The following is a 25,211-nucleotide window of genomic DNA, read 5'->3' on the forward strand; positions in this document are numbered from 1 at the left end:
AAAGAGTTACACATTCAACACATTACCTGTTGATATGTTTTAATTTATATTAGTCAATCTGACCTATGAACCCTTATATAATCAGGACACACATTTATTTTCTTGAAGGGAACATCTAAAGACAACTGCTTACTTGCTGGGCTTTGAGTCCTAAGTTTTTAAACAGTGTATTTTGGGAAGCCTCTAGTGAGACTGGCTCTGAATAAAACCAAATTGCTGAGACACTGGACCCGACCCTCTTTCTTTGAGAGGGGCAATGGGGGCAAAAATCTCTTATCTGGAATCAGTAAATCTTTGCAGATTAACTACTCTCATTTTTCCATGTGTTTCATGGCAAATAAATGAAGACAACAAGCTAGGCAGAAAGCCCATGTCTGGGAAATAAATACACTGTTAATTTTAGATCTCCACATGATGTAAGGTAGAAGTAATAGCAAGTGCAGGGAAGCACCTCAGTACCGCTCGTTGGATAGAGGAAAACTAGGAGCCAGAGAGCTACAGAGCCAAGCCAGCTGGAAGGAAAATACACCAAAAGAGATCATTGAGGGAGCAACCCAGGAAGAGCACTGCGATCTGATCTTAACAGACTGGATGAGACTAGATGCAAAGGGTAAGGCACATGCCTCAATTTCTCTGAAGCCGTTTTTGAAATACTAGAAGCAGCAAAACAGACATATCTCCACTTTTACCAACAACAAAAAAAAAAAGACTGTAACCAACAGAAAAATTTAGTTTGCTATTTTGAGAAGTGTCTTATTTTTAGGGCTACACCCACTCCTTTCAGAGTGGATTAGAATTCAGCTATTAGCTGAGGCTCGTTCAATAACAACCATGTTATTCTGAGCAATTAGAGACCCTACCAAGTAAGAAAAAGGACATAGTTTCTTTCCATTATTAAGGTCATTTAAGATTCAGGAGACTGCTGCTTAACCCTGGCAAGCTATCAGCCCACTGCTCTATACAGGTTTTCCCAAAGCCTTTGAAAGGTGTTACCCAAGGAATACTGTGAAGTCTACTTTGGCACTGAATATCCATATCACTGCTTGAGCTTCTAGCCCCTCTGCAGATACCTACACACCACAGGTGTACTGAAGACAATTCAGATTTTCTGGTACAGGGTCCTTGAATACAGTTGGTTTTGCTCCCAAGACTGACACTGAATTTTTGAAGCCAGGTTCTCTGCAGTAAACTTGTAGAAAATTTCATCCCCATTTTGAGCTGTGAGGTTCGAAGTGCTCATCTCCAGAGAGGTGACCAAACATTATCAAGTCCTGTTTGTCAGGATCAGATACAGGCTGAATCCTCTCTCAATCATTTTAGATTCTATGGTATTACCAAGTTAAGAAACAAGAAATCAACCGAGAGGTCAATATTACATATATTTGAGGATGCTATAATCTGTGATTCTGCAACCTTCTTTCTAACCAAAGGAGCATGGCAGTGTGTCACAGCAGTGACTGATCTGATGCCACACTTCTGTGGAAGTGGATAGAAAACGCAGTATATCATACCATACTTCAGTTTTCTGGCACCAGGACACCACCGAAAACAAAGACAGCAAGGTATGCGTCAACAGGGATTTGGCACTAGATGACTTTCAACCAAAAAACTAATTCTTTATAAATGCAAATCACACAGATTAAGGCTCAGAAAACACAAGCTAAACAAAAAACTAGGCAAAATAGTATATAGGAATGTTCCTATAGTTTACATATGAATTCATAACTTCTGAAGTCCTAATACAATGAATTTGCAAGTTGTTCCTAGCCCTGAGAACACTTTTCAGCTGAAATAACCCAGTTCAGCAAATCAGTATTTGGCCATGTTTTAAGGATGAAAAATCTAAAACGCAGTCTATGGTTTTGCCTTGGACTAATTGACTGGACTTCCTGAAGAGAAGGAACAGTAAAAGGGCACCTCTGTTCAAGGCTGTCACAAAGCCAGCAATGGTGTTTACAGCAAACTTCAGCTAGAGCATAGCGGTATCCAGCCAAAAAAAAAAAGCCTACAGCTGTGCAATGTGGAGTCGAGGGGAGACTAACGGCAAAGAACAAGACTAGGACTCTGGGATGCAGCCCTGTGGTTACACGCTTATGTAGAGGACTTACTACTAAAGTGACAAATAACTTCAGTTCTCCATGCTGTCAGCCCCCATTTCCCATGGCGTGTTCAGTGTTTGGAGAGAATTAACAGGAAAGTGATGACTGACAGCAAGACTGTTACCTCTAAGCACAGGAAAAACGAGGGAAGTCTACTATGTGCTTTGATTTGCTCTCTTCTTTCTGGTGCATGCTACACATTTCCTCCGGAGAATAAAAAGATAAACTCCTTTGCACCTAGTATTTTTAAAGGACCTTAAATAACTTCGCCTAGATGAATACTTCAGTAACACATTTTACAGAAGAAAAAAAACTGTAACAAATGGACTTAGGACAATGTTTCCGAAGAAGGACAACCTTCTCATTTGGACAGAATTTGGTATACTGCGGACACTATAGGAATACACACACAGCGAAGGGACTTGCTTATGGCCAAAGTCAGGGGCATAAGTCAGAAGTTCTGACCCCAGTTTCCAGCTCTATATTTTCTCTCCCTCCACAAATCCTCAACCTTCACACTAGGTCTCAAAGACCTACTATTCAAATATCATTCCACATTTTTCCACTAAACTCACCACCATCCACTGGCACGAGCATGGATGAACCACTAAATCCAAAGAAGTTAACAATAGCATTTAATTCTGTTACAGATACCTGGAAATCACATACTGTAACTATTTCACCTACTGTGTGAGTTAGGTTTTCAAGCCATTCAGAATCAGATGAGAAACATGTGACCAGAGACCATAAGCTTTCTACGGTACGAAACATGGCTTCTTACAGTAACGACACAACCTACTTGTCACAGTGAGTAAGAGAGGCTGTCTGTAGTGGGAGTTCAGCCTCGCCGGAGTACAGGGAAGGTTCAAGGGCAAATCGCAGTGTCCTAGAGGCTGGCTGAGTGGTGGGTGCCCCCTCACACCATGGTACTTTCACTGGCTCTGAAGGTCACGCTCTGCCTATCGCAACTTACAGTGCTGTGCCTGAACATGTATTAAAATGCTCCATACTAATGAAGCAAAGAATTAATGTTTTGTAATTTAGGACTGGGGACGGAGGCAGGGGGGAAGGTTAAAGAAAAAAGTGAGGGAGGATTTTGTTTCCTAAGCAGGAAAGTCTACATTAATAATTTTCCCAGCAGGCCTTCAGCAGTTTTACTGCAAACAACCACGGCCTTTGTTTCTCAGATCCTCTTACATCTGACGTTCGATCAAAGCCCTCACATCAACAGCTAACCAAGAAAAAAAGTGTCAAATACTACTGCATTACAAAGCTGTCCTCGTAGTTCATTTTAGGAGGGCAGCATGCTGATGGCTCCACGCATTCCTTCAGCTAAAACTTCTTCCCTGTAAGAGCTCTTTAATCTAATAAGTGAGAGAGAGAGAAAATAATGCAAGTAAAAATGGTTTCATCTACTGCCTGGAATCACTTTCCCCACCTCTTTAAGGGCAGCAACTCACCTAATTGGCATTGTTTCATTGCTAGGCTTAAAGGAAAGCCTGAGATTAACTCCAGGTTTGCACAAAGGAGCGACGTGGGGATGGAACAAACATGGCCAGGTCGACATCTTCCGACTAGCACTACGCCACAATTCTCCACCACCCTCCAGAGACCGCAGGCTGCACCGCTAGCTGCAGCCCACGCGCTTGTCGACACCCGCGCTCAGGAGCACGGGACCTAACGCAGAGAGGAGGAAGGGGCGCTAGAGAAGGGGCAAGGAGACCCGAGAGTTTCCACGTTCACCCAAACACACGCTAGTTGACATTGGTTAGGAAGAAAGTATCAGAAAACAGCTTGTGTTTTCCAGCAGCAGTAACAGAACGTTTTCCATTCAGCTTTTCTAGAGGAATTTTGTCCTTTTGAACTTGCAAGTAAAACTTTAAGTAAGATTATACAAACCTAAGAAAAAAAAAATCTTGACTAAGGAGGGGAGGGGGAGCGCACCCCTTCTCCAAGCAAGCGCTTGAGGATTTCTCCTTGGCTGCAAAGGGCTTGTGTTGGGTAAAGAAACCCTCCTAACAAACCTGCATTCTTTTCCACATGATCAGAGTTAACCGGCCCCCCTGGAGGCAAAGTGACCAATCGAATCAGCTTCAGAGGAAAACCAACCCCCCAGCATTATAAACACAGGAGTGAGACATACAAACCTGCTTAAAGAAAGAAAAAAAAAATTCCTACCAACCACTTGTGGGAAGTTTCTTGCCAGTGCTGGGACCAATACACACAACTGGCCCACCACCTTTTCTGGAAGCCAGGTATCCGTCTCCCTTCTCCTGCACACACGCTCTTCAGGCACTGGTAAGTACACAAAGCTATCTTTTTTTTCCTGTTCCGATTGTACAATTAGAAATAATCCTATCATTCTGCAATCAGAGTAACCCAAATTATTGTTAGGGCACAGAGCTTTATTTCTGAAGCTTCTCAAATTAAGTATCACAGAATAGTAGTTTCTGTAGTTTTTCCTCAAAAAGGAAAGTGCTCTCTCAGCTGGTAACGCCAGGTATTAGGAAAAAGTCATCCTCACCTTCTTGCTGCGTTCGTAACTCGGCATTCAACTTCCCTTCCATGAGGAATTAGAGAAGTATGCTTCACCTCTTGAAGCCCACTTTTACCACTTGTAATTACATCTCACACTTTCTACCATTTGCATCAATCAGTGCATTCTGCTTGTGCTTATGAACGCACTGCTGTGAGCTCGCACTACTGTTCAGGAAAACCACACACGGGTCACTGAGCACGAACTGTAATGCCCTAGAAAAATATCTGTCATTCTAGACAAGGCCTTGCGACAGTTTGCATCACCCAGGGCAGGACTTCTCTTCAAAACATGGCAAGTCCCATAAAAATGGGCAGCAAACTCCTATTACTACAGCCTTGCATCACACAACATCCAAGCTCTTAATTCTCCTAAATTTACTCCCTCATTAACAATACCTGAAACTTGACATGTATGTATTCTCTGTAAAGAATTTAAAAAATACTAGCACATTTTAAAACCTTACATACCAGGTAAGCAAAGTCTTAGTAACATTCTTCTGCTTCTCTAGAGATGGCCAGACTAGTTGATCCATTCAGATGCTGCTTCATGATCAAGTTAGGGTTCATACTGATCCTCACAGTATTTTAAGAATGCTGTACTGTGTGAAAATACACTGCAGTTCTGGCCAGAAGTCACATCTATAAGGAGTCCTGCTTTTTATGCTGTAAAACATTCTATTTTCTCCCATTTAAGCAAAAATATATATATATTTTTGAAGCATATTCTGTTAAATGCTTACATGAGGTCAGAAGTAAGAGCTCTTATATCCTGTATTTTGTGGCATTCGCTTTGAAATGTATCACTTTGGCTCAACAAATTAAAGCTCTCATTTTTAAAAGGCTTTTATTTATAAATGTAACAAGTCTTGAAAACTGTTATTTTAATTCTGTAGACTACCTGGGGGCGGGGGGGAGCAGTTTTGTTGCAAACTACTCCTATTCATCTCAATGAGGAATTAGCTTCAAAACCTAAAGGACAAACATGTTCAAAATGTCAACTATCCTACTAATAGTTGTAGCACAAGTGTTCAGCTAAAGCAGTTATCCCATTAACTAGATTACCTCCTACAGTGTTAATATTGTCCCCTACTGTAAATTATATGATCCAGTCATGTCATCAATACCGAAAAGTAAGTGTCCTCCCTCATTTTTTAATACTAATGGCAAAGCATCTCAAGGATTGCTGTTGAATCTAAAAATAAAAATCCTGTAGTTTTAATAGCACGCCATTAGAGATAAACTTTGGTTGTTCCTGTTGCAAAGTCCAGAAGTAGACACACACCTGAACGATTACAGCTTACAGCACAGAGATTGTGTTTAAATATGAAAGAGGTACAAGATTATTTGGACCCAGGTCAAGTAAAGAAGGAAGGTACGTATTCATGGAAGGGGCACGCCAGCATTACTAGGGCTCTAACAAACTTCAATATTACACTAAAAGTTCAAATCATGCTACCGTTATAACCAGTTTTTGCAGATACTCCCAGCAAACCGCAAGTCTTCCTGACTACTTTGCTGTTGCAATGAAGCAGCGCAGTATAAACTTTCTCAAATCCTTCCCAAGGTCAATTAGAACAGATTTTGTTAAGAGTGGAAATTGGGCAGGTGAAACCGCACTGCAAAAGCTTCTCCTGGAACACAGCTCCACATAAGGGCATTCAAGCTCCTAAAAGGGAAGCAGGTGCATTAATATACTGAGGTGAAGACTGTCTGGAAGCGTCACTGCCAATGTCCTTCAATTGGGCAGGCAAACAAAAAGCAAAAAAGGACACTTGCAAATGAGTCCTCCGCAATCCTAAAGTCCTAACAGCCGAGCTCCTGCTGTCAAGAGAAAGGCTAAGTAAAGGATGCCAAAAGAAGAGGTAAGAAACATGGTGGTATGAAACGGCAGTATTTCTTCAAAGAACTATCACAGCACAAGGAAGAAGACCTCAATCAAAAAGGCAGAGTGTGGGAGTTCAGTTCAGCATCCTCTAAGTGATAAGCACCAAAATGGAGAGTAGTGTGTTGGATCATGAACTTCAGAAATGCAAGTGATATCCTAGAGCTGTAAGGCAAGGTTTATCATGAAGAAATCATAAGCAAGCCATGTTAGTTTAGAATCTGTCCAACTTGCTTAGAAAAGGGAAACCGTGACTGTGATTTGTGAAGATAGTACTCGCCTTTCCTTGACCTGTCTAGAAGAACACACATAAGAGAGAAGCCAGACTGAGGATGGTAAAGAAAGAGGCAAAAAAAAAAAAAAAAAAAAAGCCCAAAACATACACCAAAAAACCCTTAAGACTACAACTGCCATTCACACTACAGAGTTAGTTGTAATCAGTTAGTTTTCAACAGACTGGAAACAGGAAGGATTAAAAACAGTGAATGCATGTTAAAGACAGGTCAACAGGCCAGAAGAGATTTTAAAAAGTCTTTTCTGACAGTCCCTGTCTGTACCAGTCAGGGGATACTGCCTGGCACATGGAAAGGGAAGGATCACCCTGAAGCTACAATGATTTCACGAGTCAGGGACTAAGAAAAGCAAAAACAGACAAACAGCGTAAAATAAAGGTCAGAAGATGACATTAGACAAACCTATATTAGAAAGACTGTATATTTAGCAGTGGAGTCAAATATTCCCCAACACCACAGAATTTTTCAAGTCAAAATTGTATGTCTGTGCTAAAACATATACTCTATACGAAACAGGGATTAACATGGGGACATGACGGCCCATGCTATGCAGGGGATCAAATCAGAGGGTCCAAATTATACTTTACAACATCATTATTTTATCACTAACAGGAAGAAGAAAAGACATTTGAATTTTTTTTACTCCAGTGGGCAAGGAAATGAGTATATGGAGGAATACTCTTAAAAGACGTGAAATCATATCTACTGCTAAGTTGACTCTGCTTTTGAGAATATCAAGGAAGGCTCCTTCAACCTGAGCAAACTCTTCCCCAGGACGGTTGTTCTTTTGCCTCTTGTTCTGAACTAACTGCATCACTGTCAGAGCCTATATGGTTTCTCTCAGACATTTTTCCCCTCAAAAGAGTTTAGATCTGTGGCTCTTAAAGCCATTAACAGCTTTTTCAAAAAATAGTTTTGGAACCAGAACTTACACACTTAAAAAGCTATCACTGCTATCTAATCAGCTACCTAACATTTTAAACGCTCCCAGGAAAGCAAAGCAGAGGCCTACGTCGAACCAGACTACAGGAGCAACCTGGTTAACCTCAGCGGGCAGATTTCCCCGCGGGGAGTCCCAAGGAGCACTGAGATGAGACTGCTGCGAAGCACCTGCTGGAGGCTAACGGAGATTCTCTTTAAGTATCTTCAAAATCTGCCAGTAATGGAATCTCCCCAAGAAGAAAAAAAAAAAAAATCCAAAACATGACGATGGACACTGACCAAATTTTTCAGAGCTTTAAGTCAACATTAAATGATTGTTGATCATCCTAGAAAGCTACTTAATCATCAAAAGTTAGACCCTGTAACACTGACAGCATTTTGATCTGAGCAGTCTGCTGCTCTTAAGCATGCTATATTAAGGTAGATGTGTGGAAGATAAAGTGTATCCAAAAAAAGTAACACATTAAAAAGAAAACCATAGTTAATGTATACAACACTGTAAAAGAGGCTTTGGACTACAACCAATCAGTACTGGATTCATATTCTCACTGCCCATGTCTGTTCTGCAAACCTAAATTACTTGGAAGCTATGAAGGAGTTACTGCCCTCGAATACTGAGAATTTATACACACAGACTTTTTCTTTCCTCCCCCAAAATGCATGAGATTTACACTCCAAGTCATTTTTTTCTGTATTCTCCTCTATTCAGACAAGGCAGCGCTTCCTGTGAACAGTGCTTATTCCAAAGCGACAGAACGGAGGTACCGGCGACAGCTCATTTTGCACATGGTCCCCATCACCTTTCCCATTCGGATATCCCCATTCTCCAACTCTCTGAACACCTGGCACCCAAAGCATTTAAAATCGTACTCAGGCTACTCTAAAAGCTATAGCAGTGCAGCAAGACTGAAAATTGTCATTCAGAGAGCGGTACAGGAGACCAAAGAGGAAACTCAAATGAAGGTGTGGGAGGGTTAGGATTCACGTTGTAAAATGAAGAGACTAGGACCAGAATTCTCCAAGAAAACAAGCCTGGTATTGTTAAACAGGAGAAACTCAGAAAGCTCATGGTAGCCTGTGGCACAGGGAGCAGTTATGAAATATTCATTGTAGGATATGTGGAGGGGAGACTAAAAAAGGAGGAAGAAAAACCCCACAGAATCCCACTCAGGCAATGAACTATTCTAGTTCCTTTGATTAAAGTATGGGTAGGAGAAATATTTGATGGTTTGAGAATCTACAGAAGGAAAGAAAAATGAGAATTTAGCTAACTTTATTCACTGTGATGTTAATCTTTATACTTCAATATGCATTAAACAAGTGTAAACAATGTTCTGAAATTATTACATACTAAAATTTGTTATAAAGATCAAGTAAACAGTCATGAAAACTGCTGGTTTACAAGATCAAAGATCATATGAACCATTTTTACCTTTCATCAATTCATTCTGAAGTTCAGGACTCTCAGATCTAATGCTTTTTAAGTTAAAACCAAGGCAGCATTCCTGGAAGAAATCTATGATTCCTGTAGCCTGAATGTACACTGGTATAATACACTGAGAGATGGTAATTTAGAGAAAGGTCGTAATTGATGAGAAACACGTACACACAATTGACTAAATATATCATGTACATTTCTGACTTGCAGAATTGAGGTATATTGGGAAAATTCTGCTTATTGTTCTATGCACAAGCTGCCTCGTTGGCCTCTGTAAATGGGCTGTACACTTTATGGACTCTCTTGTCTTACGTGAACTCCTATTTATTTTCATCTGTCCCAGCTGAACTTTTAAACATTCAGCATTTATACTGTCTACAGATTTGGGTGGCCACTGTCCGTTCAAAGTCACTGAGCATCTTTGAAAAGTCTGGTCATTTTGTTTTGAGGTTAAAAAGTAAACAGAGGAGCCTAACATGTAGTACATGCAAAAGTTTCCATTTTGCTTCCCACATCTGCAGCTTTACCTCCCTGCCCTCTAATTCCCACACTTGCTGTCCTATTTTCTTATTTCATCACTAATAAAAAAATTTACTGTTTAGGCAGACTAAATATCAAATTATATCATGGTATATTTTCAGTATTGGTCTCCTGTCCTCTTTTTATCCTGTCCTTACATGAATGGCCTCAGATTCACAGAAGCGGCTCTGCCCTCAATACTGTAATTCTGCTTAACAGGACACGGTGGGCACGGACAACAGTCATTTCCTGAGCTAGAAAAGTCTGAAAGGAAATACATTTCAGTAGAAATGAGGAAAATTACAGCATTCCCCTAGCACAAATAAACATGTTAAGGAAATAATGTAATATACATTCTTTTCATATTAGCATTTGTAAACAATTATACTCTTCTGCTGACAAGAAACTGCAAAATTAAGCAGACAAAATTCAATTACTTTTTTCAAATATAATGTGCCAAACCTACACACAAGAACAAAAAGATGCAACTGAAACGTAAATTCAGAGAGGTAAAGTATGAAAATTGTATTTAAATGACTAAGCAGGGGAAGTTTTAGAAGTAGTCAGATTTCTAAACCTAATCTTTTTTAGCAAAGTATTACCACAAACAGTGGTAAATTCCACTCCAGGCTCCTGACTTAATCTTCTCTGGATCGCAATGTATAAGCCCTCCTTTGTTGGCTGCAATTTTTCAACCCCTGCTGATGTGTCAAAATCTGTGAACATTAGGCAAAATACAAGTATGCCGGATTGTATCAAATTAGTTTTTTTTGTTGTTTCTTTTTTCCAGAAGATGAGAACAGATACGTTAGAGAGCAATAACACCAAATCTAGCGCTCCCCTCCTAACCCAAAGATACCTGAGGATGGTCACTAAGGACGGACACAGCACATTCCAGATGGACGGTGCCCAAGGAAAAGGTCTGGCATACCTACGCGACGCATGGGGAATATTAATGGACATGCGCTGGAGATGGATGATGCTCGTCTTTTCTGCTTCTTTTGTCATGCACTGGCTAGTCTTCGCAGTGCTTTGGTATTTACTGGCTGAGATGAATGGGGACCTGGAGCTGGACCATGATGCTCCACCTGACAACCACACTATATGCGTCAAGTATATCACCAGCTTCACAGCTGCCTTCTCTTTCTCACTGGAGACACAACTCACTATTGGTTATGGCACTATGTTCCCAAGTGGGGACTGTCCTAGCGCTATTGCCCTGCTTGCTATACAGATGGTGCTGGGGCTCATGCTGGAAGCCTTCATCACAGGTAATCCTTCATATTTAATCCTTCTGATAGCATAGGTGTAATATTTAAGAAATGGAGCCTGAAATAAATAGTGATCATATTGATATCTTCCTGAGAAAGAAGAAGAATTAAGGTCAGTTACTAAAAGGAATGTAATATTTCTGCTATGTAAGAGGCAGTCAATGCTTTACATTTCTTAAAAAGTGCAAGCTATATGATATTAAGCTCTGTACTAGAAAGTACCGCTATTCACTGGTTGCTATTTATGGCTCCTCGATGAAGACTCTCAATCACTTGTTTATTGTACCATGATCTCCCCAAGTTTTTTGCGCTGAGTTATAATATTATAAGTCAAATTTGTTTTGATAAACATTTTTAAGGTTTACTTTTGTCTATTTAAAGCGAGCTGAAGTATTTTTTTTTGATGATTCTCATTAATCTTTAATTCAATATTTAAGTACCCCTCAGTAGCCAAACGCAATGGAAATCTTTAGAATGTCACAGGTATTTGGCAGGTAACTGGATGAATTTTAAGTTATGCATAATTATTTTCAGGTTTAAGATATTTCAATAGACTTTAAAAAAGTACAGAAGTTAGTTTACTGAGCTTCTCGAGAGGTAGCACACCAAGACTAGGTACTGTTGCCAATTAAAGAGTAAATAGGGACAAGCAAAAAAACTCTTCTTCCTATAACAGCAGCTCACTCTCCAAATGTAAGTTAGTACAGTGTAGCAACAGAAGCGTTTCAGGAAAGTCGTACTTTTTTTAACAGTGGATTTAATGTGATGCCAGTGATTGTAAGTCTAGCAGTTAAAACATGCAGGCTGAGGCCAAAAAACATATCCCCCTTACTAAGCCTCCTGTTCCTTCGGTTTGTCTCAGACGGCTCAGAGGCAGTAGGAGACGAACCCAGGCACCACACTCGTGCTCAGTTTGTCCTTTTCCATTACGCAGGTGCCTTCGTGGCAAAGATCGCCCGACCAAAGAACCGAGCGTTCTCCATCCGCTTTACCCGCTCTGCGGTCGTCAGCCAGGCGGAGGGCAGGCCGCACCTCCTGTTCCAGGTGGCCAACACCCGCTCCAGCCCCCTCACCAGCGTCCAGATCTCTGCTATTCTTTACCAAGAGCAGGAAAACGGACAGCTGCACCAAACTAGCGTTGACTTCCACCTGGACAGTATTACTTCTGAAGAGTGTCCATTCTTCATCTTTCCACTGACCTACTCCCACTCTATCACTCCCTCCAGTCCCCTGGCTGCTCTCCTCCAAAGGGAGGCCACTCGCCATTTCGAGCTGGTGGTCTTCCTGTCGGCTGTGCAGGAAGGCACAGGAGAAATGTGCCAGAGGAGGACGTCCTATCTCCCCTCAGAGATCATGCTGTACCATCGCTTTGCCTCCACGCTAGCCCGCAGTGCCAAAGGGGAATACCAGATCAAGATGGAGGATTTTGACAAGACTATTCCAGAGCTCCCAGCTGCGGCTGACTCAAAGAGTCCAAAAAGGACTGCCAAGGAGATCCGCATCAACGGACAGCACGCTGACAGCTTCCAGCTCTCCGAGACTGGCCTGACAGAATAGACAGAACAGACTTTGAACTTTGTGCCTTTTTTTTTTTTTATTATTATTATTACATTTAACTTTCAGGTTCCATTTACAACCTTCCTTCCTTCCCTGCCCTGCCATCTTCTAGTGAGCTTTCTCCCGTACTCCCATCCTTTGACTGCAACACGATATGCAGAGCACAGAGAACTAGCGTGCCCGTGTAAACCGAGGAGCGCCTGGATGAGCCACGCTGAACAAAGTCAGGTTCGAGAATCACAGCACAAAATTCTGGGAAACTGAGTGAGCTACCTGCTGAATTCACCAGACTATGATTAAAGCTGCACTGACCCTGAAAGGAGGGAGCTTCAAAACTCCCGAAGCTCACCGAAATACTAATTAACCAGTTTGTGGCAAGATGGACAGGAACAATAAAGGAGGAAAAAAAAAATCTCACTTAAAACCAAAATGGGGTCATTCAGTAAATATATTAGTTTGGTATAAGCAACACAAGTTGACCCAAGATCCTAATTTTTCCTGTTCTCTTAATCCTTTGGGAGTACAGGGTTTTATCAGTTTTCAGATGGCTGAATTTACCCTTAGAAAGTACTGCCAATCTCTTTTATGGCAGTAAAAAGTACTCCTGCTGTGCTTGCTTATTAAGCGAAATTGTAAATACTAACTGTAGTTCTTCATTCTGCCAAATAAGAGGTGAATATATCATCTTAAGACAGGTCTACAAAGACTTTATCAAAAAAAATCTTGAAGTATATGATAAATGTTGCAGTGTAAATTTTTTTCGTATTTGGATACACTAAATAAATTATTTAGCAATAGAAAACAGCATTCTAAATACATTAGTGTACTTTTTTTTGGAAAGGACAATACATTTGTGCACTCAGCTTTGCACTGCATGTCTCAAGTAGGTCTGACCCAGAAGGATGCACTATATCCACAAGTAGAACTGCATCCATATTTTATGCTTTAACGTTAATATTTTTCTGTACACACAGCACAAAAATCATTTACAAAGAGACACTTAAATCGATTTTAAAATAAAAAATTAAAACAAACAATGAGACTTTTGTATTTAAGTGCCTCAAAAGCCAATTGCAATTAAGAAGCTATTCTGAAGCTCCTAAATAATTTAAGCAGCTAAAATATAAATAGAATGCGGAGTAATTATTTCTAGGCTCTCGAGAGAAGCAATGTCTGTGCTATGTTCATACATGAATAACCAAATACCAAAATAAAATAGATGTTGCCTTTCAAAAGATAAAAGGCTTTTCCCAGAAACAAAAATGACAAACACCAGCTTTCATTGACGAAAGCATAATACGCTACCAGACTTCCTCGTAACTTCAGTGAAGTGGCCAATGGCAAGAAAAGTAGTCTGAAGCTATCACTGTTTAACTGAAGTGTTTAAGCCCCAAAACTAAGTTAATCAAACCATGTTCACAGACAACCTGAGAGCAGCAAAAAGCTGCTTTGTCTTATGATCCACACTTCCAAATCTCTATAAAAAGATGAGGAAAAGTAGAGTATAACCTTTGGGTGCTGGCAATTGCTCGAGTCATTGCAGAATTATCCTTTCTTTGGAAATGGAAAGAAGCAACCCCATAAAACCACTTCACGGAGGGAAGGGGAATAAAGCAGATGGATCGTCTCTTTTTGTTCTACTCGTTCCAAAATTGTTCAGATACTGCCTTCCTACATTCCAGAACTTAGACTGATTTGGTTTTAGTACAGATACTCTCAAAATCTCTTTTTTGGAATTAGATCTTACATAAAAGCATTCCTGAATAGTGCAGAATTGCAGAGCACCACATTATCAAGTTATATTGCCTTCATTCATAACTTTCCCTAGCTTGTCATCCACATGCAGTTTGAAGGTCCCTTTCCCACCTTCATATCGGTACCAGCAATTTTCAAATATCTGCCATGATAGTTTTATTTTCACACCTTCTCTCAATATTACACATTGAGAAAGAATGAATTAAGAATCAGTGTAAGGGCTACAGAACAGATTACTGTGTCAACTTTGAAATACCCATTTAGAAAAGAGCAGCAGTGTCCTGCATGAAGCAGTGGCTTTCCATACATCACATACTCCAGTCTCAGACAAACCAATTATTCTACAATTCAGCTGCACAATGCAACAGGACAGCACTGTAGTCTCACCATTTAGAGCCAAAGCTATAAAAAGCTATTTCTAATTTCAGTGAAGGTCTAATCACAAAGGGTAGACTGCTCTGTTCAGTTTTTAAATGACTTCTTGAGACTTTAAATTTGTCCTGTTTTAAAATCATTTTCAATTTATAGATCTAGTTTAAAGGCAGGTACAGAATTAAAGCAACAAGTACAAATAAAAGGATTATGCTTAATATACCTTAGACTCACTTTTCAAATATCACGTTTGTGGAATGTACAGCTGAAGAATGCTACTGAAGCAAATTAGACATATGGACAGAAGGATGCATAGTTATTTCAGAACAGCTGCAGAATAAGAGCTGGACAAAACACCCCTATTACTTTTACAGGTCTGCAGAATTGATGAACTGCGGATGTTTCATGAAGTATTTGAGATACGCCACAGCCCAAATCAGAATGCAAGCCTAGAAAGATTGCCAATCAGCTCCAATGCAGTAAAACTGCATCCTCTGCTTTGACTTACATTGCAAGAGCAAGATAGTGATGAACCTTCTTCAGGCATATTTCTGGTATTTCTGGCTATTCATGGAGGGAAGGAAAACAAGGCAGGCAAAGAAAATGGAAGTTTAATTCAAAGGACTTGAACATTCTTTTTATACTCACTTGAGCACCTTTTTATATTCAGGTTTTCTTAAGTGATAGATACACATTGAACAGAATTCAATCAGGTTCCATAACTGCCTTACATGTCCTGTAGAATCAACATTACGATTATTTAGTACGAGTGTATAATTACTGGTAACTAATCAAATCTCCTCAGCTACTAAGCTGGCATTAGTCAAGAGGTTGCACAGAAAAATAAGCAGCTTTTGTGCAGGTCTTAAAAGACATCCATGCTGAAGGAAACAACTCGCTCGTTTTCTCAGCTAATGGCCTCAGCCTTCCAGAAGCAGGCCGGGGTTCTCAAGGAAGCCTGTCACAACCGTGACATTCTGTAACAAACTCACAAATACTTTGTGCACCTTTAGTCTGAATCTGTGAACTCAGCATACTGATCGTATTGCAAAAAATTATTCTCTAGTGAAGGTCTGTTCCTTTTTAATGTCATGATTTTTAATTGAGGCTTTCCTGGGTTGCCATCCATTATGAACGCCCATGAAAGTTTCACATTTGATCTCTTACTAATTCCGTAACGTGCTCACCCAGAACAAAGAATATGGACAAGCTGGCAGCTCAGTAGATTTGAGGCTAATGCAAGGCCCTATGAAAAAAGCAATGAGAAACTGAAGCACAGTACAGTTAGGGACTAAAATCCCTAAGTTTAATGAGGATAACAGAAACTAATTCATGCATCTGCTACAGCTTGCTAGCCTAAACTGTAAAGAGTCACTTGAGCCAAGAAAGAGTTCCTTCCACCTCTATTCACTCGACCTTTCTGCTTTAACTGCTGTACCAGTGATATTAATGTTAAGGAATTAACATCAGGTTTCTTTAGGCAAAGAAATATCTATATCCCTATATTATACCCAAGGTATTACTTTGTCACTAAAAACATTTACATAGTAATAACTATTTATTAAACTAGCTGGAGCCAACCCAGATCAACATCTTCTGTTAATCTTCGTGTGTTCACCACCTTGTTTCTCTTGGAAGGTAAGCATGAGAAACAAAGACCTCCCACTTTTTTGGACATTAATCTCTAACAGAGTGATAAGCAAGCCTAAATGACTACAGTTAAAAGTTTTCACATTAAAATTTCAAAAGGCTTACACAACTCTCACCTCTATCATACTGTGTGCTACAGAGATTTTAGCCAAGATCCAACTAGAGTAATAGAGTAAGAGACTTGCAGAAGCAGCCAGATAGTATACAAGAGAGAACAAGCACCCCACCCTTCACAATGAATCAGGATTTCCAAAACACAAGGGGACACTATCCAGAAGATTGCGCACAGAAAACGCATTCCAGAGACCTGATCACTAGTAGCTGTTACAAGTGAGACATGCTGTGTAGGAGTTAAGCATTAACCCCCATGTTCTGGCAGAAGTTTGCTTCAGTACAGACATCTCGCGTACTTTAATTTCTTTGCAATTTCAATGGATAGATATATCTCATCCTAAAGTGACATGCAATATTTTTAAATCACAACCTTACACAGAAGTTAAGTACATTCTGCAGTCTGGATCTGGAAATGTTGCAATTTTATTGCAACGGGAAGAGGCTGGCAACAGGACAGGAAGGGGATAAATCAAATTAAGTCAACTGTTGTAGACATTACTTGTACTGTTTCTACATAGCTTCCCTTTTTTGGGGTGGGGGTGGAAAGCAGTCCTGAAATCTCAACACTACCTATTTCTTCTTCTTTTTTTTTTTCCTCCAAAAGATGTCCAAATATAAGACAGTGAAAGAGAGTGAAAGCTTCACTACTGGCATTTAAAGATTGATCATCTCAAGTTATTTTTAGGAGTAATTTCTTTTTAAGGAAAGCAGACAGTGAGGAAAACTAGCAGTGTCCCTCGGTTTTGTGTCATCTTTCAACTTAAAAAGCAGAAAAATAGAAGCACCCTTTAAATTATGCAAAAATATTCACACACACAGAGGATTCAGAGGGCTCTGAAAGCAGACATGGCAACATAAGACTGTCAAGGCATGGGCCATCAAGGTAATCTGGGAAATTACTAAAATAGAAACTTAGAGTACTCTCCCTAAAAAAGATACTCACAGCTAAGCAGGAGCATTAAACATGTTCCTATCAACTTCTAATTGCAACTCAATCTCCTTAAGTGTTTTTGTTTGTCTTGAAATCCAAGCTGCAAGTGTCTTTTCTGACCTACGCTTTACCCACACATTCAGTAAAGGACAAGGAATGTTTAGCTAAGACTCCATCAGCAAAGGCCAAAAGAGATCCTCTGGGTCCTAAAAAGGCAAGCCTCAGGGTCAGCAAGTTTCTCTTGGTACATAAACCTTTCACTAAGCACAGCTGTGCTGCATACTAGGAAACATGCCACAGAGAAAGAGCAAGGTCGCACCAGAAAACAATCAATGCACCAACATATGAAGCAAAAAATCACCGCACATGCAAGATATTCAGTTGATAAAGGACAATTTCCTTGAATGTTTGTACCACTAACAGAATACAAATTTTACCTAAATTGATCTGTTCCATCTTCAAGACGGCAATCAGCTCCAACTAAAGTTCAGGTGAATATTCAAATATACATACTGGGCCAAAATTAAGGATCCCGTATTGTGCCTGAAAGTGGCCAATGTGAGATATGTAAAGCACAGCATCAGACACCTGGCAGGTACACTTCTCGGTGCACTCTCTCAGCTTTACCCGGACATAGGGGGAACAGATGAGAACCTGACTGAACAGAAGATCTGTATGATGACTTAAGAAACATATTTGACAGACAGTAATTCCATAAGAACAGGAACCTCAAGAGGCTGCTGTTAGGATCTACCTCACACAAGTAAGCATTCAAAAAATTGAACAGTTCACATGGCCAGGTAGTCCTAGATATCAAAATAGCCGACCCCAGGCATGCTTAAAAGCTGCATTTAAAAGGCAAATTCCCACAAAGCATCTGTTAATCAATAAAGTCTCCTTTCACAAATGTACAGGAATTGAATTCCAACTGTGGATATCACACTAATTGAATAAGCAGATCTACCTTCTGCTGATTTTTCTTCTCTAAAACATTAAGATCCCTAATTGTTAAATCAATACAAATAAAAAAACCAACACTTTTGAGAATACATTCAGAGTAACTTGGCACAGTACCATGAATCTTACATCAATAAATAGACTTGGAGCAGTAAGAAAGAGGGTTTACGTACATATAGGCCCCTTCCCCAAAACACACCCCTGCTCCTCCCTCCCCCTTCCTGCCCATACAGTAACAAAACCGTACCTGGATCTTTTCGCCCTGGTTTTTCAAAGCGTCTGTCTCCCCTAGAAAGGCAGAATAAAAGTTTCAAAAAAGGTTTTGGAACTGCTCCATTTGTTTTAGGTACGGCTCTTTTTTTTTTTTTTTTCCTCTTCCAATCAGACCTTGATAGACAGAATCTTTAAAGGTCTAAGTTGTCAACCAAAATTTTCAGGCAACTTTTGGCAACTAGGTATGTTTCAAAACTGTACCCTAAATACCATCAACACAGTGTCAGGACTAAAACTGAAGTAAATCCTTTAGCAATACATATTTTCACCCAGAGATTATCCATTTCTATTGTAGCTCCCTTAAATTATGTTCTCTTGAAGCAGTTCCTTCTTTCCAGGAACTCAGTAGAAAAAAGATTCTTTGCAAAAGAACAAAAAAAATTTTTTTTAACTTGTTCCTGAGTTTCTAGAAATATCACTGTGTTGGCACCACCTCAGAAATTCACACACACTCGCTCACAGGTATTCCTGAGCACCTTCCCTGAGATGTTTTTATGAAGCCACAAGGTACAAATGGAAGCTGAGCAGATGCATGTACAAAATTTAAAAATCTGGAGTTTTCTGTTACCTTTCCTCCCAACTCTGTGATCTGTGCATTTCCCTGCCCCCTCCTCGCCCAAATCCACCCTCCACTTCATCAAAACTTCTTTGGTAGAAACCGCTTTCTCCTCGGCCTCTGCCTGAAAAGACAAAAAACACAAGTATTTGAACAAATAATAATAAAAGCTGAGAGAATCAGGTAGGTTTCCCTTTTCACAAGTCCACGTGAACTGATCTCAGGACAGTAAGCCCCAGTAAAATTATTTGGGGCAAAGGGAAAAAGGAACAAAGACTGACACAAGAGTCTTATGTAAAAATTCTTATCAAGAAGCACAGGATCAGACAGAACAGGCAAACAATTCTGTAATAAATATTATGCAGAAAAACATAAAACAGATACTTACCCTACAGAAATTACCAAACAAGGATGCATTGTTCACACAGTGTCCACACATTTGCCATGGTGGGTATGCGTGCACTTAATGCTCACAAAAATCAGATCCCTTCTAATAGCAGCATCCAGAATAATGGTACCTGTGCTACAGATGGTCTCGTAACTACTGCTGCCAAGGTTAAGAGGGAAGAAGGAAGCTTCACCACTTAGTCCTTCCATTTCTAGTGATCCTCAGCAGAAATCTCCCCCAGGAGCAGTGGAAAAAAAAGAAGGATCACAGGACGCATACTGGCAAGAAGACATGAAGAATCCCAGTAACTACAGAATAAAAACTCATCTCCTCACTTTTTCAAGAAATTTGCTACCAAGTAGCAAACCTCAAGCCAGATTTTCAGATGTATCCTCAAGTAAAAGACCTTGAGGCACATCTTCAGTGTTGGGGGGGAAGTGGGGAGAGAAGAGCATATTCTGGTTAAAGGGAAAAAAAAAGCCATATGCGCACACACATCCCCAGAGCTGCTGGGAAAGTTCCAGCGCTGCTTAGATTAATGGCTGGGGTAAACATCCAGATCTAAGAAAAAGGCATATAACACTGCCTCAAAATGCTACAGCTGCAGCAGCAAAAGTAGGAGGCTTTCATCAGCTAGGTTACCACTTCAAGGATCAGAAGGACTAATCAAGTGAAACAAATTGATCAGCTGGTTGTCATGATAATTCCTTGCCTACGTATATACGCAGCCTCTACTGTCGGACTCAAAGTCCAGGAACCTAAAGAACACCTGGTGAAGGGAATTCTTAGCTGTGAAACTATCACACACCTTTCACACTTCCTTCTGGCTCAAAGAAAACAACACCTCAAAGGATGAGGTGCAAATCCTGGGATCTGGAGGAAGAAGACAAGACAGAATGACAAAATGAAACATGAAACAAACATCCTGGGCAAATTGAGAGCAGATTCCAATCCTGTTAGTCTTCGAAAGTAACAATAACAAGCCTCTACATCTAAAATCCAAAGACCTCAGGACGCATCAAGGATCGCGCCTTATTTCAATGTCTTATGAGAAGAGCCTCTGAAAATGATGCAGAGAATTAAGGCAGTTGCAACAGTTTCTCTGTAAACCTATACCAAACCTCTCGTATAAAAGCTTCTTTCTAGACAATGAGGAAAAGAACAGGGATCCACAGATGGTCCAAGCTGGCTCCTCAAATAAATACTAATTTCATAGCAGACAGCCCAGGTCACAGGTGGATGAGAAAGTTGCATAAAATTGTCCGCATAATACCTACTTCTGCTTCAGAAACTGGATTTAAACATCCTCTTTAGGCAAAACTATCCTGTTCCTAGCATCAGCAAAGGAGTTCAGCCATAGACCCCCTTGTCACAGAGCTGCAGACTTCCTTGCTACAGGGCGCTGCAGATGGTTAAAGTTTAAAAACCCAGATGATGACCAGACAAGCTCATGAAAGAGAGATGGACTGAGATTTACTAGATACAGAGAAATCACACCTGGCTCGGGAAATGCACTGAGCTGCAAACACTCAGAAGCTGCGAGTTTATGTGAAGCGCCACCTTGGTATTTCTGCCCATGTCTTATTCTCTTGCCAAGGCATCTGCTTTTGGCCACTGCTGGAGATGAAAGATTGGTTCAAATGAAGCCTTTGCCTGATTCAGCACAGCTATTCTTATGCAAATCCAGGCGGAGACAGAAGAGCTGACTTTGTACTCAAGCCAGAAGAGGAGGTTAGTATCAGGCCTATGACTGTATTAGTCAGAAACATGAATACCTTCACTGTGGGAAATCCAATACTGCAAGGCTGGCCATAAGGATGAGTGAGAAGTAAGTTTTAATGGCAAAATACAGTAAGAAAAAGTGATACAGCATAAAAAGTAGCATGATGTTTATTCAGTTATGGATTTATGGGTCCCCTGTGGTGCTGGGAAAGAACTCAGCTATGATTCCTCACAGATGAGCCCCAGGAAATTTTACTCATCTTACACAGCATCAACCTTTGCCTGGTTCCGACACTACAGGAGAGCTCTCGTCTTCCCTTTCATAGAAGATAATGAAGCAGAAGACGCAGAAGCAGCTCACAAGAGAAAGCCACAGGCAGCCAGAGCCAAAGCAGAATGAAGACACTGACTCACTTCATTTCTCTGAGGTCGGGGAGACAAAGTTGCATGCACTTTTCCACCAGAAACAAATTCAGTTGCCCTTTCCTGTTTTTACAGGGAGTGACAAAGCAACATTTGTAGTGCTCCCTTGCAGTGTAAGAAAGCATGAACGCACACTGATTACTAATATCACAATCACACAACTAACAGATCTGGACGGCTGGTGACTTGGAGATTTCATCAGCAAATAAGGCAAATGCCACGTATAAGAATAGAATCAGAGTTGTTTTGTTTTAACAGCAGCATGGCTTATACCAGCTTACAAAGTATGTGAAACAACAGCTTAAGAAATCTCTTTCCACCTACGCCCCTCTATATGTCACAGTTCAACATCGCTTCAGTTGTGCTCAATCAACCTTTGAAATGGTCTGAATTAAAAGATGATCTCACATCAAATGATCTCAGCAACTCATTTTGAGGCTGGTTGCAGGGCCCTGCTGCTCACAACTCCCAGCAGTACTGACACCCCACAGCCCAGGGCAGGACCTATTTAAGCCACCTTTGCCAATGAGGATACCAGGAAAGCCGCGGTTGTGTTGCCACCCTCCTTGCCTGCCTTCAGTAAGGGACACTGTCTAGGTGCAGCATCAGGATGCGGCCATTCATCAGCACCCTGTATGAGGTACATGTACAACTACAGCAGAAAGCAAGTAGACCACTGTGTAGAACCACACTGCGCATTGAAACAGCTTCTACTGAGCTACAGAAAACTAGGCAGCTAGTCAGAGGAAACCATGGTGTATAAAAGTCAGAGTTATTCAGCAAGTATTAAGTAGATTAGCCTGACCAGAAAGTACACACTAGGACACAGCTAATACTGGTAACAGAACATACGAAAAAGGCAAAGCTTGCAGGGAGGGTAAAGCTTCACAAAAGCACACTGTTTGTCACCCTGTGTCTTTGCACTATTTGACATTTTTGTGGCTAATAAATCTAGAATCATATCCTTATTTTAAACAGAATGCCACTTCCAAAAGATGTCTACATATGAAGAGCAAACTGTCTAAATGTAGATGCTGAATAAGCAAAACATCGAATGCAAAGTCAGTACCCGTCAATAAACCACGGAGGACCTGACTGGAGTGGCTGTGTCATTTGTGTTTCAGGAATTCCTTAAAAACCTCAGACCTAGGACCTCATTCCCCTGGATATTGTAGCACACAGCCAAAAATCTCTAACCTGAAAAACGGACAAGCATGAACTTAAGTATACGAGACACAAGCAAGAGGGTGAGTAGCAGCATATGCTGCCATTCTAGCTGTCATTACACAAAGCAATGTGACAAGCAAATTCCTGCAATTACGGCATGACTGCAGTTTAGGATCTACTATCACAGTCCTAATAGTATGTGGCAATACAGGATACTTGTAGCTGAAGTACAGCAATTTGGGGATGTATTAGAACTTTTCACTTTCACATTGTTCAGACCCTTTCAAAGCGCAGTGAAGACACCGTGTGTGTGGGGGGGGGGGGGGGGGGGGGGAAGCTCTAATAGGAAGCAAAACTGCCCTCATAACGGCCTTAACCAAAGAGGAAAACAGCTACAAAACAAGGTATCTGTAAGCTTACAATCCAGTCCAAAGGGTACTTAAATCTCTCCTCATCTGAGGCTCTTATTCATGAACGTTGACATTCCAGTCCCACGAGCACAAAGCACAGGGCTTAACTGCGCGCCACAGGGAGCTCCCGGGAAAACAAGGCTATTAGAAAAAGAGGTCACGTGCAAGTACTCGGTTCCTTTAGGGAATATAACTTCACAACTAAATCAAAAGTTTGGCATTTATGTCCCCACGCAAAACACATACAACGTTAGTGATGACAGTTTCAAACTGCAAACGCTTTCAACACTAACACTAAGTTCTATTTCAGCATACTGTCATAAAAAAATTAAATTAGGTCAGAGGAACTTCCATGTTAGGAACCACAGCAGTCATTTTTACATCAGCTAGATGTCAAAAATACATTCGCTGTCAGAACGACTCAGGGTGACTACTGAGAAAAGTATTTACTCAATGCTACTTCGTACTTTTAAACAGTGATAACTGAAGTCACATTTTGAGTTCTAATAATAATCTTTACCAGTGGTTTATTCAGTCATCCCTTAACTAATCTGTGTCCCAGATTCCTTCCCGTCTCCTCCTAAACACTGTAATACAGTTCTGTGATCGGTGCCTCAGTGAGGGAACTTAATTAACAAATCCAATCCTACATGCAAATTCTTCCCTGAAGTTATTGTTGTGCAAGTCTGTTCAAGACAACAATTTTGTTTTGGTACAGCTGAAGCCTGAATTTGATCAGCAGCAGCTTTATTGTATACAGTGATGTAAACATCAAAAAACACCAGATAACCTTTCGAACCCAGGCGATTTTGCAAGGCTACAAATAAAAATGCTTTCCAATTGTTAAGTGAGGCAATTAATTTAGTGAATGAACTATGAAGAAATTCCACAAGTCGTTTTCATCCTCACTTGCCAAAACAGAACTACATTTAAAGCTTGCTGGAAGCGAAGTGTTACTTTTAAAAAAGTTAGATGTCATCAGTCCTATGCAGAGCTTCTCATAAATAACTATTAGACACAAAGTCCTTAATTAAAAGAACAGCCAGTGTGTAATTGTCAAAAATCTACAGTTTGGTCCTTGCAGAAATCCTGTTTTGTTTGCTGAGCTATAGAAACTTCATGAAGACTCATCATGCCTAAAGCCAAACCTTAATTGATCACAGAAAGAAAAGGGGAAGAGGGGAAGAAACAAGCAGCAACCCGGATTGCTTAAAGAGGGAATACTCAGTAATTTATAACTTAACTGTATCAAGAACAAAAAGTGAATGATGCAAGGGCTTGGAAAGTGTCATTTACAGTTTAGCAGGAGATAAGAATGACAAAGTAGCCTAACAAGTACAGTGTGCAAAGATTCATACAAATTTAGAGAAAAAGATCAAATGAGGATAAAAACTAAAATAAATAAGCAACAGATGAATTTTGCAAAGTTCTTAAGCTGTTTTTAATATACCTTAAAAAAGAAGTATGAAAAAACATGAATATATGCAGAAAAGGTTTTCCAAAAGTCTCGATAATATAAATTCTGTCCACAGAAGTGTACTCAAACGTTATTGCCAAACAAAATTTCAATCTATAAATTTGACGACAGAATCACTGGATTAGGAGCCATGTTCTGCCACACTTAACTCCGATCTCACTGAAACTAGTGGGGGCATTAAAAAGCACTCACTGCTCACTGAGCAAGGATGACGATCATTGTTAATCCTACAGCAACAAAAGGAGGAGAAAACGAATTAGACAAAAGAAACAGATGGAGTTAGGTAAATTAGAAGTGAATGAAACAACTTCAGATCGACACGAGAGCACACAAAGGCTCATACAAGCTCAAATCACCAAATTTTAAGCAGTGTTCATTGCATTTGTAAAACTAAGCCTTCAAACATTTATAAAAATAAATAGATAGTATATGTGTTCATAGGGAAAGTGAAACATGGATGGTAGCAACGCAATACGC

At 40.3% G+C, this 25,211-nt stretch overlaps 2 protein-coding genes across 14 annotated transcripts in view; one reads left to right on the forward strand and one right to left on the reverse strand.

Moving 5' to 3' along the window:
• Window positions 1-25,211, reverse strand: part of GIGYF2 (GRB10 interacting GYF protein 2) — an 80,971-nt gene that overhangs the window by 32,081 nt on the left and 23,679 nt on the right. For 11 of the 13 annotated variants that reach the window (XM_064517023.1, XM_064517021.1, XM_064517018.1 and 8 more), the window contains 2 exons: window positions 19,160-19,271; window positions 18,566-18,606 (listed from right to left, as the gene is read on the reverse strand). The exons of 1 other annotated variant lie outside the window; for it this stretch is intronic. In XM_064517023.1, the coding sequence (XP_064373093.1) occupies window positions 18,566-18,606; window positions 19,160-19,271 (153 nt within the window). Of the gene's footprint in view, window positions 1-4,623; window positions 4,682-18,565; window positions 18,607-19,159; window positions 19,272-25,211 lie in introns of those variants that run through there. One more of the 13 variants, XM_064517025.1, reaches the window with a different exon arrangement.
• KCNJ13 (potassium inwardly rectifying channel subfamily J member 13) lies at window positions 4,149-13,650 on the forward strand. The gene is made up of 3 exons (XM_026109593.2): window positions 4,149-4,397; window positions 10,502-10,982; window positions 11,917-13,650. Exons 2-3 carry the CDS (start codon window positions 10,505-10,507, stop codon window positions 12,537-12,539), a joined length of 1,101 nt encoding a protein of 366 aa, XP_025965378.2. The 5' UTR covers window positions 4,149-4,397; window positions 10,502-10,504; the 3' UTR covers window positions 12,540-13,650.

The sequence above is a fragment of the Dromaius novaehollandiae genome, chromosome 9 (genome assembly GCF_036370855.1).
Source record: "Dromaius novaehollandiae isolate bDroNov1 chromosome 9, bDroNov1.hap1, whole genome shotgun sequence".
Taxonomy (NCBI): domain Eukaryota; kingdom Metazoa; phylum Chordata; class Aves; order Casuariiformes; family Dromaiidae; genus Dromaius; species Dromaius novaehollandiae.